The 13353-nt window shown below is 39.4% G+C and overlaps 1 protein-coding gene across 2 annotated transcripts in view; it reads left to right on the top strand.

Moving 5' to 3' along the window:
- Positions 1-7636: 7636 nt before the first annotated feature.
- LOC141258221 (uncharacterized) overlaps positions 7637-13353 on the top strand; it is a 67591-nt gene continuing 61874 nt past the window's right edge. The window contains exons 1-3 of one of the 2 annotated variants that reach the window (XM_073673235.1): positions 7657-7768; positions 9388-9664; positions 12746-12878. In XM_073673235.1, the coding sequence (XP_073529336.1) occupies positions 12814-12878 (65 nt within the window). In that variant the 5' untranslated portion in view covers positions 7657-7768; positions 9388-9664; positions 12746-12813. Of the gene's footprint in view, positions 7769-9387; positions 9665-12745; positions 12879-13353 lie in introns of both variants that reach the window. The other variant, XM_073673234.1, reaches the window with a different exon arrangement.

Genomic DNA, 13353 nt, shown 5'->3' with positions numbered 1-13353 from the left:
TCTTCAAAGGGGTATTGGTGCATGTCCAAATTTTGGGCATCCCTTCCACTGATTGCTTACGTAATAACAGTATAGGAGACCCACTCTTTAGTAATGGGAATAACAAAGCATGATGGCTCTCTAAGAATAGTGAGGGCCGACTGCTGGCCCTTTAAGAATAGTAAAGGCCGCCTGATGGCCCTATAAAAATAGGCTTTTTGACTTTCAGAGTCCCTCCTTAATAACTGAAACAGGATATGTCTGATGATGTGTCACACACCACATGGCCAGATAAGGTTGTAAAATGTTAAAATTACATTTCCCGGTGAATGCATTGGTCATGGTTGAAAGCAATGCAAAAGTGCAAAAACGCATCAAAAAAGGATGGAATATAAGTTGGTGTGCATGCAGTGTTTAGGCGTATGTTCACACTGGCCAATAAACAGACAAAACCCAAGATAAAAACAAAATAAGCAAATACCCTGCAGTAAACAAATAGCAATAGTGCAATAATATAGCGTGCTTAGTTAGCATAATTTTGATCAAAAAATGTAAAAGCCATGCAACCACATCACGGTGACCCTATTCGGAATGGTCCTAACCTCTAGTATTAAAACCTTAGTATTTGTAAGTGACGTGCATGTGAATAAGGGCTGAGAAGGACTGAGACCTGGCTAATGAGGGAACTAGATGAATGGGGAGCTAGATGAATGTAATGTCCAGCTCAAAGAAAAGGGAGGCCACACCTTTATTGCACCCTTATTTGCTTATTGGCGCTTTCAGTACAGTGAGTGACAGCTTGGCCATCCTATAGATGCAAAGGCATGCTGGGCTGCCAGTTTGTATATAGTATTCCCTGCAGTCCAATTAGGCCAGGCTTGATGGAAGTCCTCCAGGTGTCGCCGTTTCAGGGGGTTTGGCTGTTTAGCGGGCTGGCAATGCTTGAACTATTGCCAGTTGCAGCTTTTGCATGGTGGTGTGTGTGCTTTATGCTCAGTATTCTCTGACTCTGATCTTTGTTGCCAGACCTCAGATTTAGCCTCTTTGACCATTTTGTCGGATTGCTCCTTTGACTTGAAGTTCTCTGACCCTCGGTGCCTGACCTCGGACTTGCTCTTGACTATTCATTTGTTTTGTTCCTTTGTCTCTGAGGCACTCTGTTGGTTTTGACCTTGACCTCCTTGCCTCATGGCTTGTCCGTGAGAAGTGACTCAGCATTACACTTTCACAAAGTGTTCTGTTTCAGTTTATTTAATAATAATAATAATAATAATAATTTTCATTTTTATATAGCGCCAACATATTCTGAAACGCTTTACATACAGTTTAAGCCAGAAGTTTACATACACTATATAAAAAGACACATCTGCATGTTTTTCTCAATATCTGACATGAAATCAGAATAAACCTTTCCTGTTTTAGGTCAATTAGGATTACCATAATTTTTAATATTTGCCAAATGCCAGAATAATGAGAGAGGATGTTTTAAGGCATTTTTATTACCTACTGCAAAGTAAAAAGTTTACATACACTAAGATTATTATGCCTTTAAACAATTCTGGACTGCCCATATGATGTCATGTGTGAGAAGCTTCTGATAGTTTTTGGGCAACATCTGATTTAATTAGGGACACACCGGTGGATGTATTTTAATGCAGACCTGAAACACACTGCTTCTTTCTGTAGCATCATGGGAAAGTCTAAAGAAATCAGCCAAGATATCAGGAAGAGAATTGTGGACTTGCACAAGTCTGGCTCATCCTTGGGTACAATTTCAAGATACCGGAAGGTGCCTTGTTCATCTGTATAAACAATTATACGCAAGTGCAAATAAGATGGGAATGTCCAACCATCATACCGCTCAGGAAGGAGACTGGTTCTGTGTCCCAGAGATGAATGTGCTTTGGTCTGACATATGCATATCAACCCAAGGACAAAAGCAAAAGACCTTGTGAAGATGATGCCGGAAGCTGGTAAGATTGTGTCAATATCCACAGTGAAACGAGTACTGTATCAACATGGTCTGAAAGGCCACTCTGCCAGGAAGAAGCCATTACTCCAAAAGAAATATAAAAAAGCCAGATTAATGTTTGCAAATACACACAGGAACAAAGACCTTAATTTTCGGAAACATGTCCTGTGGTCTGATGAAACTAAAATTGAACTTTTTGGGCATAATGACCATTGTTACGTTTGGAGGAAAAAGAGAGAAGCTTGGAAGCCTAAGAACACCATCCTAATTGTGAAACACGCAGGTGGATGCATCATGTTGTGGGGTTGTTTTGCTGCAGGAGGGACTGGTGCACATCACAAAATAGATGGCATCATGAGAAAATAAGATTATGTGGCAATACTGAAGCAACATCTCAAGACATCTGGCAGGAAGTTAAAGCTTGGGCAGAAATGGGTCTTCCAAATGGACAATGACCCGAAGCATAATGCCAAAATGGTAACAAAGTGGCTTAAGGATAACAAAGTCAATGTTTTGGAGTGGCTCTCACAAAGCCCTGATCTCAATTCTATTGAAAATTTATAGGCAAAGCTGAAAAGTCTGGTGCGAGCAAAGTGACCTACAAACCTAGATCAGTTACACCAGTTTTGTCAGGAGGAATGGGCCCAAATGCGACCAACTATTGTGAGAAGCTTGTGGAAGAATATTCCAGATGTTTGACCCAAGTGATTCAGTTTAAGGGCAATGGTACCAAATACTAATGAAATGTATGTAAACTTTTGGCTTTGTAGTAAGTAATAAAAATGCCTGAAAACATTCTCTCTCTCTCATTATTCTGGCATTTGGCAAATATTAAAAATTATGGTAATCCTAGTTGACCTAAATCGGGAAAGGTTTTTTCTGATTTCATGTCAGATATTGAGAAAAACCTGCATATGTGTATTTTTATATAGTGTATGTAAACTTCTGGTTTCAACTGTACATTATCACTGCTGTCCCCATTGGGGCTCGCAATCTAAATGTCCTATCAGTATGTCTTTGGAGTGTGGGAGGAAACCGGAGAACCCAGAGACAAGCCACGCAAACATGGGGAGAACATACAAACTCATTTCAGATGTTGGTGGGATTTGAACCCATGACCCCAGTGCTGCAAGGCTGTAGTGCTAACCACTGAGCCACTGTGCTGCCCTCAAAGATGTTTCTATGGTTATTGAAGTACAATTACAAGCATTTCATAAGTGTTTACACTTTTATTGAAAAAAATGTGCAAAGCGCAATAGGGTCTTATCCAAGTATATAAGGCTGATGAACGATGGTAATATGCTCACCTGATAGGGTTATGTGTGACACAGCCACTACTATTGCATAGTTGTCAGCTGCTGCATCATCCATAAATAAGTATAAATTGTACCATAAAGCCAGTAATTGTGGACTTCAAATGCCTTGCTGATTCCAAAAAGAATCCGAATACACAATAAATTGAAGTGGTTTAATATCAACGCGTTTCAAAGTCAAAACGGACTCCTTCCTCAGGACAACCACATGCGTAGTGGCAAAGTTACATACGTGCAGTTTAATACATAAATAATTCAAATAAGGGCGCCCAACACAAAGGGGTCCACTTGGCCCTCTCTGAAATGCTTGGACACTGGAAACAGCTTGCAGTGTTCTAAATAAATTAGAAGACCCTACTTTAAAAACAGCATGATCAATAGAAACTGCAGGTTTGGGAGGTAAACCCATCATAATGATGGAAACAGTAGCTTAACACCTCTTTATCACTCAATGACTGTTCCTTGCTGGGAATGGATGCACTGATGAGGCAATAGGCAAACATAAGATGACGGGCCCATTTTAATTACATCGGAGGGATCGTAAGAGCTTAATACTTTTCGCGGAGGGATTGGAAGATCATAGAACTTCTTGCAGAGCACCCTCCAGAATCTAAACACAAATTGCACACCATGGACAGAAACTATGTGAGCTGGGAGAACGTGGAACCAGAAGAATTCTTTGAAAAAGAATTCTGCCAACTGTGGATGAGATAGAAGTCCTGATAATGGAACAAAATGAACATAATGAAGAAATAGTCCACTATGGCCAAGATAGTATTGAGCCCTTGTGCCTCAGGAAGATCTGTAAAAACAGAGGCACCTAACGTGAGGGCTTCAACTGCACACACTAAGGGCAAGATGCTATAAGTCCTTTGACATCCTATCTCCATTTGGGCCACTACTATAAAAGAGTATTTCAGCAGTTTGTTTAACTCCTAGGTGACTGGGGAACAGAGAAGAATGGGCTCAAGATAAGAATTTCTAGCAGAGTGCATTTGAAACCAGAGAACGTCATTTAGGTGGAGAATTGTAAGAAGAAAATGGTAAGAAAGGTTTAATGGGCAGAACTGTGGCTCAGTGGTTAGCGCTGTTGCTTTGCAGCGCTGGCGTCCTGGTTTCAAATCCCACCAAGAACAACATCTGTAAGGAGTTTGCATGTTCTCCCCATGTTTGTGTGGGTTTCCTCCAGGTTCTCTAGTTTCCTCCCACACTCCAAAGACATACGGATAGGGAGTTTAGATTGTGAGCCCCAATGGGGACAGTGATGCTGATTTCTGTAAAGCACTGTGGAATTAGTGGCGCTATATAAGTGAGTAAAATAAATAAATGTGAGGGTTAGTGATGAGCAAGCACTAAAATGCTCAAGTGCCCGGTACTCAAATTGAGCAGGTCAGACGCTTGGAAAGGAAAGGAAGTCATTGGGAAACATTTTCCAGAAGATCCCAACAGAAAGTCTGGTGGGGGTGGGGGGGGGGTTAAGGAAAATCGCTGAAATGGATGGAAACAGCGCTCAAATGGAATGGGAACAACGTGGGGAAGACGCTTGGACGCATCTCTGACTCCCAGGTCACTACAGGGAATGTTGTCAGAGTATTACTCCACTTTTACGGACTGACGACAAAACATACAAAACCGAAGATAAAATGGATTTTACAAGTAAAAATGTTAGGAAACATTCTTGCCTGTATAATGACTTTATACACTGATGAGCAAAAGGGTAACAGTGTTTTGAACTTATGACTTTCAGGCTCCATTTCTCACCATCCACTACAGCTTCGAACATGAGACTACTATCATTTTATAGACAATCATCTTGGCTATCTAATACATAAATTTAACCTGCAACTACTGTATTTAGCATATGATTAGTTATGCAAATTCTTGTCATGTCACTGCATTGTTACTGTTTTGCTCCTAAAAATCAAAATGTTTATTTTTATTGTATTGTTAGTATTTTGTAAATCCACCTTTGATTTTCAACAGTTCTTGAATCCTTCTGGGCATGCTCTTGATCAGATTCAAGCATGTCTCAACTGAGATCTGATCCCAGGTCTGTTCTAAACATTCCCAGAGTTGGTGTATACTGGTCGACTCACTTGGGTACACATACAGCTTTTTCTTCAACTCTACCCACAAGTGTTTGATTGGGTTGAGGTCTGGGGATTGTGTTGGCCAATCCAGCACCTCTACTTCATTGACATTGAACAATTTCTTCGCCAATCTCGACGTATGCCTTTGGTCTTTGACCTGCTGGAACACTATGTCGTCCTTTTCATACCCATAGTACTCGAGTTTGTGAAGTAACTCGTTTTGTAGGATACTCACATATTGCTCTGTATTGAGACCGCCATCAATCCTAGTCAAGTATCCAAAGCCTTTGGCTGTGAAACAACCTCATATCACCAGGCTTTCTCCATTGAGCCTTACAGTTCCTTCAATTTCTCGATCCATCAGCCCCTTTTTCCCTTATTTCTTCTAGACCCATTTGCACCCATCAGACCTAGTCTATTGACTTTCTTCTCATCGCTCTAAATCACCCATTTCCAATCCTCTACTGTCCACTATTCGTACTTTTTTGCAAACTCGAGCCAACGCTTCTTATGACGATATTGAGGTTGAGACTAGTACTCGATGATACTGTATGTTTGAATCACTCCCGTGTGCATGATTTGCGAGTGTTTGACAGCTTTAATACATGTGAGGAATGCTTAAGAAACAAGCATTCCTCACATGTATTAAAGCTGTCAAACAGTCGCAAATCATGCGTATGGGAGTGATTCAAACATATAACCGAACATACTCGCTCATCACTAGTTGAGACTTCTTCACCCTTTTTCAGGTCACCATTCCAGACTTGTGTAACGTGCGTCACACGGTGCTTGCATGGATGTCTGTGATCTCACTATTATGAAGCATATGAGCCACCTCCACTTCTGTGTCTGGTGCGCCAGAACTGATAGACCTTGTGATAAGCCGACTTGTTGACTCTGATATTTTGCCTGGATGTCCACCTCTTGGCTTTTGAATGGATGGATGGACTTTATTTCATATTTTTCCAACTGTCAGAAGGTTATGTTCCTAGCCCAATCTATTATATATTTGTGCTATATCCCATCTCTGAATACTAATGTATTGTGAAATCAATGGTTTCCTGTGAAGTCCCGCCATAGGCTTTACTTCAAGGGAGTTGTAATATGGCAGCCCATGGCTTATGGTCTTTTAAATCCTGCTTCACAGTGGCTTTGAGGTGGTTAAACTGATGCGATTGGAGCTAGCTCAGTTCATGTAAGATATTGTCGGGCGAACGGTGCATGGCCGCTGCACATGTATGGTGGCCTTCTCCAATGGGTTAATTACATATATTTACTTTATTTGATTAGTGCTATGTTTAGCAGGAAGAGATGGATTAATAGGTACAATAGCTACACTCAAGTTTGGAGCCATTCACTTGTCCCTAAATCCTGTTTGTTATGAATAAATCCTAAACTGCTAGGTTATATTCTGTATTGATGACGCCTTAAGGCTATGTGCCCACGTTGCGGAAATGAAGCAGAAAATTTCTGCTTCATTTCCGCATGTCCTCTCCCGGAAAAACGCATGCGGAATTCCGCACGCGTTTATCAGGCGTTTTTCACGCGTTTTCGACATGCGGAACTGCCTTGCGTTTTTTCATGCATTGAATAAGGCAATTCCGCATGCGGAAATGCAAAATTAATGAACATGCTGCGGATTTTTGAACGCAGCATAAACGCTGTGGAAAAATCCGCAGCATGGGCATTGAACTTGCGGATTCTCATTGGGGACCATGGGGGGCGGATTAACAAGCGTTTTACAAGCGTTTACGCTGCGGAAAATCCGCATCAAAAACGCTTGTAATCCGCAACGTGGGCACGCAGCCTAAAAAGCCACTGAAAATAGGGATAATTTTAATCTCCTTTTGCTAGGTTGTGTTAGTGCAGATTTCCTCACAGACTGCACTGCTTTTCCATCCACAATATGACTACTGGTGGAGGAGCATGTGACCAGACCTGTCCATCAGTCTCCTCCAATTGCTAAAAGAGCTTTCTAAAGTGACATGAACAGGTCTGGTCATATGTTCCTCCACCAGCATCCATCTTGTGGACAGGAGAGCTGTGTAGTATGTACAGGAGAAGAACCTATATTACTTATATATTAATCATGTGCCCAACACATTTGTTTAAATAAAGATAAAGTGGACAAGCCCTTTAATTATTACTCAAAATATAAAATTTAATTCACAGTGAAAAATCTGAACTAGTAGTTTTTTGTTCTAGAAAACAAATGTAGCTTCAGAGAGGAATGACCTGCCCACATAATAATAAAGGAAAGATAAGAAAACGTGATCTCCGTTGCTAAAATGGAGAAGTTATTTTCCTATGCTAACTGAGAGAGAAGTAAATTGTCATGCAAAGTACCTGAGAGCAAAATTCACCTACAAGCAAGATGGTTCTGCTCCTGAAACTGTGTATGTGGAGCAGTTTATGTAAGTATTACTTTTTTATTTATCTAAGCATTGTCATATTTTTCTGCTGATAAAAAAAATATTTTCTTCTACTCTGATTGTTTAAAGTTATTTATTGGGAGTTAGTTTGAGGCATCCCTCTGTACCAGACTGAGGAATGATTGATAGTGTCAGAATAATCGTTGAGTCGTAAATGAAATAATCCTCTAGCAAGGACTTTCCATCTGATTCAGTATAGGTATGTTCACACAAGTGTATTTTTATGTCCAACTGCTATGTGTGAAAAAACAGCCAGCACTAGGACCAATATTATTCAATGGGGCAGTGCAATTTTTTTTCACTGACCGAATCTGCGTGTAGAAAAAATTGCAGCATGCACTTGTTTCTTTGTTTCTTCCGTGTGTCAGATGAAACTCATCCATTCAAGTCTATGGATGTGCAAAAAAAAAAAATCTGATGCCAAACAGAGCCACAGTATAGCATCTATTTTTTGCGGATACATTGCAATTCTGAAACAGACATACCAAATAGAGACAAAAACTGTAGCGCAAAAAAACATGATAAAAACACATAAAAAATGTACTAAAACCACAATTAAAAAATACTCAAGGAACCTAATTTAGCTAATAAGTGCTGCATAAAAACTGTAAAAATAAAAAAATGTACTCCAGTCAGTGATAGGTGTACCATTTCTGTTGTAACTTACAGTTTTATACCAGAATACTGGAAAAAACTGATAAATTGGGGCCTGTCTGTGAAAAAAGTAGGTCTGTCTATTGTTTAAATTTACCCTAATCTCTGCACCTACATAAGAATAAACTGATCCCCAAATGCTGCTCTCTACTTTTTAGCTCAGGCAAGCATAAAAAAAATCATCTTTTTTGCTGGCAGAAAACAGACAATTTTTCATCCATATTATGTTCCATAGGTGATTAAATCACTTCTGTATACTCATTGCGTTCATTTTTTACATTCGTACAACATTAGTTTTTATGGATCTGGGGAAAAAAATGTATAACATATAGATAGTTTCCATATCGTTATCAATGATTTAGATCAGTGTTTCCCAAACCCCATCCTCACGGCCCCCCACAGGTCATGTTTTCAGGATCTCCTTAGTATTGCACAGGTGAGAGAACTCCTGATGCCTTGATGATGCTTCAATCACCTGTGTAATACTAAGCAGATCCTGCAAACATGACCTGTGGGCGGCCGTGAGGATGGGGTTTGGGAAACACTGATTTAGATGAAGGAATTGAGGGTAAACTGATTAAATTTGCTGATGACACAAAGCTAGGAGGGATAGCTAACACTAGAGAAGAGAGAGAGAGGATTCAAAAAGACCTAAATAAACTGGAGCAGTGGGCAGTAACTAACAGAATGGTTTTTAACAGGGAAAAATGCAAAGTACTACATCTGGGCAATAAAAATGAAAAAAGCATATACTGAATGGGAGGAATAGGATTTAGCAACAGCACATGTGAAAAAGACTGGGGTATACTAATAGATCATAGACTGAACATGAGTCAACTGTGTGATGCAGCAGCATAAATGGCAAACACTATTCTGGGTTGCATTAACAGAAGCATACAGTTTAGATCATGTGAAGTAATTTTCCCCCTCTACTCCTCTTTGGTCAGACCTCATTGGGAATACTGTGTCCGGACACCACATCTTAAAAAAGAAATGAAGAAACTGTAGCAAGTTCAGAGAAGAGCGACCAGAATGGTGACCGGTCTGCAAACAATGTCCTATGAGGAACGGTTAGAGGATTTGGGATTGTTTAGCTTGTAAAAGAGAAGACTGAGACGAGACTTAATAGCTGTCTACAAATATCTGAAGGACAGATTAGATATTAGAAAAAACATTTTGACAGTGTGTGTGATCAATGAGTGGAACAGGCTGGACCGAGAGGTGGTGAGTTCCCCTTCAATGGAAGTCTTCAAACAGAGGCAGGACAGATATCTGTCTGAGATGATTTAGTTAATCCTGCTTTGAGCAGGGGGTTGGACACGATGACCCTGGAGGTCCCTTCCAATTCTACCATTCTATGATTCTATTCCATATGTTTTTTTTTTGCACACTTAGGACTCGTTCAGATGATTGTTTTAAACGTCTGTGTGCTGACTGCAAACGAAACTGATAGCATATAGACTGCCCAGTGACCAATGCAAGTCAATGGGGCAGTTCATATGAAAGTTTTTACATACAGACCAATGGTTTGAGTATAAAAAATTGCAGCATGCAATACTTTGATCCATATTCTGGATTAGATTCACCCATTATAAGTTAAAGGGGTTGTCCGGCCTTAGTCTACAAGTCTGCAGTCAGTCTATGTGCTGGCACCAGGAATGGGGGGTGCATGACCGCAAGTTTGCAATTTGCATACAGTGACATGTAAAAGTTTGGGCACCTCTGGCCCAAATTACTGTTATTGAATTTGTGAACAGGTAAGTTGAAGTTGAAATGATCTCTAAAAGGGCAAAAGTTTAAGATAACACATTTCCTTTGTATTTTAGGTAGCAAAAAATGTCATTTTTTTACATTTTTAAAATTAAAAAAAGGAAAATGGGCCGATGCAAAGTTTAGGCACCCTTGGAGATTCCTGTGCTCAGATAACTTTGACCAAGGTTTCAGACCTCTATTAGCCTGTTAGGGTTATGACTTGTTCACTATCATCATTAGGAAATGCCAGGTGATGCAAATTTGCCAGCTTTATAAAAGCCCAGCTTCCTCTAACCAAAAAACAGCAGCCATGGGTTCTTCTAAGCATCTGCCTAGCACTCTGAAAATTAAAATGGTGGAGGCCCACAAAGCAGGAGAAGGTATTAGAAGCTAGCAAAGTGTTTTCAAGTTGCCGTTTTGTTAGTTGGAAATGTAATTAAGAAATGGAAGTTAACAAGAACAGTGGAGGTCAAGATAAGGTCTGGAAGACCTAGCAAAATTTCAGTGAGGGCTGCTCATAGGATTGCTAGAGAGGCAAATCATAACCTGCACTTTGCTGCAAAAGACCTTCAGAAAGATTTAGTAGACTCTGGAGTTGTGGTGCATTGATCTACTGTTCAGAGTCATCTGCACAAATATGGCTTTCATGGAAGAGTCATCAGAAGAAAACCTCTCCTGCGTCCTCCCCATAAAATTCAGCTTCAGAGGTATACAAAAGAACATCTAAACAACTGGATGAATTTTGGAAACAAGTTCTGTGGACCCATGAGGTTAAAATAGAACTCTTTGGTCACAATGATCAAAGGTATGTGTGGAAAAAAAGAGGGCACAGAATTTCAGGAAAAGAACATGTAACCAACCATTCAGCATGGAGGTGGATCAATTCTGCTTTGTGATTGTGCTCCCGCCACGCGATGTGAGGATTCACAAGTCTGCAGTCACATAGAGTGCCTGCAGACTTGTAGCCTAGAGCTGAACAACCCTTTAATGGGTTTGTAAAAATGGATAACACACAGATTACCATCCATATGTCATGCGTTTTTCACAGATATGCAAGCCTTTTTTATTTGTTAAATTGTTCATCTAAAAAATTTACATCATACAAATATGCAAAATCAACACGGATGTTGAAAATGGACACAAGGATGGCATACGGATTTCATGTGTGTGACAATCGTCAGTTTTTTTCTGGATGTAAAACGAACAATTTTGCATTCGCTTGTGATAACAAAGATTTATTGTGTCCAATGGTCTTTAAAACTATGCTGGACTCTGTACTGTGTAGCCAGAGATCTTGAAAAATATATAACCTGTTTGATAAGTGCATTTAGTTTTTACATACTATTTTAATTTAATGTAAGAAAATATTAGTGCAGCACATTATATGAGTCCCAAATATTGAAAAGCATAGATGATCGCAGCAATCGAGGAATGGTTGGGAGTAGTCATGAACCTGGAGAAAATGGAAGAATTTAAAGAAATCTAGAGGGGCAATTATAAGAATCAGATTTGGCAGATTTGGTCCCAGTGGTGTTAAGGATGATTACAGTATCTACCCATGCTGAGAGGTTTTCTCTGGGAATCGGGATATATATACAGTATGTTGAAATATTCACGTGACTCCAGCACCACTTTGGAAATCCCCCCTCACTCCCCTTCCCTGGTAATAGTATTTTCATTAGTTCCATTTTTTCCCTAGTAATTTTTGATTGGTGATTTAGGAAGTAGCTGTAATTTTTGTGATGTTTTTTCTCTTACTAATGTTGCTTTGTTGTTTTATTTTCTCTATGAAAATTTAAAATAAATATAAAATGTAACAAAAAGAAAAGAAAATATTATTGCGGCTGTGTTTACAACAATCTCAGGGGACTAGCCAAGAATCTAACATGTATGGGAGACCTCAAATATTCCCCAGCAAATGATAGTAGGGTTGGAAACATTGATTTAGAATGCCCTATTGAATTTGCATGACTGTTGCTTAATCCCAGTGTACGTGTTTATGGGACTTCAGGAGATGTGTAGGACCTGCTGGGGACAGACATAGACAGTAATAGGCCCCTTTCTCTAAAATAGTTGGCATGCAGGTTGAACATTTGGTTTGTCCCTCCCTGTATAATGTCCAGACCTGCTAACATCTAATAAGACACACATTCATGGCTCTAAATATATTCCAAATATAAAGTTACATATCCAAAGGTAATAGGAAATAGGGTTTTTTTTGGTTGGACCCTGAAAGGTTATTGATCAATCAGAATTGGCAGAATTGGACATTTTTTTTGTTACTGTCTGAACAGAGTGGTAATGTACAGTACATGGATAGGTAGTAACTTCTTATAACAGAAAATCCCTTTGAATATGTGCCTTTTTGTATAATGTTTGCTATCAGTTGCAAACTTATCTTTCAGATGTCATTCATTATCATGGTGTGATATGTTCACATGGAAGCTTCATCTGTGATTTACAATAACTGACATCAGAATTACAGTATGTAGAAGGAGAAACAGAGATATGTAGCAGTGCAGTAAAAAATATATTCTTGTTATTTCTCCTTAGATATATCATGTGTACATACAGCGTTAGAAGTTTTAAAGGTGTTTTTCAATTCTTCAAACTTTTGCACAATGCTGCATTGGGAAACAACATGTGATGGACAACCCACCTGCAAATATGAGATTAAGTACAAAGTGTATGTATCTAATTTACTTATATGGCACTAAAGACGATGGTATTGTTGGTTTTTTCTTTCATGTGTGGACGTAGCGAGTCTAGCGACCAAAAGTTTTGCATTTTTTTTAATGTGTGATTACTTCTGTCTGGTTGTTGTGATGCCATTTTCCTGGTGATTTTAGTAAACTGAAAGCACATGGTTGTCAACTATACACATCACTAGTTGTCATCTACCAGTGTGGCTGACCAATACCCCCAAGGGGCAGTTCACCCGTATTCGCCGTAATTGCACCAATAAGGAGGATTTTCTGAATGAGTCTGAATATGCGAAAAAAACAATTTTTAATCAAAGGATATGATAGAGGGCATCTGGAAAAATCAATACATGAGGTACAAAAAATCCCCCGCAGAGATTTAGTATTTAAACAAAAGGAAGTAGTTGAACCATACACTATTTCACAGCAGATACATCAATTACCAATATTTACGCAATA

The sequence above is a fragment of the Phyllobates terribilis genome, unplaced genomic scaffold (genome assembly GCF_046119375.1).
Source record: "Phyllobates terribilis strain yellow unplaced genomic scaffold, ASM4611937v1 Scaffold_3__8_contigs__length_932513732, whole genome shotgun sequence".
NCBI lineage: Eukaryota > Metazoa > Chordata > Amphibia > Anura > Dendrobatidae > Phyllobates > Phyllobates terribilis.
The sequence above is the reverse complement of the archived record's forward strand: the minus strand, read 5'-3'. Positions and strand labels throughout refer to the sequence as shown.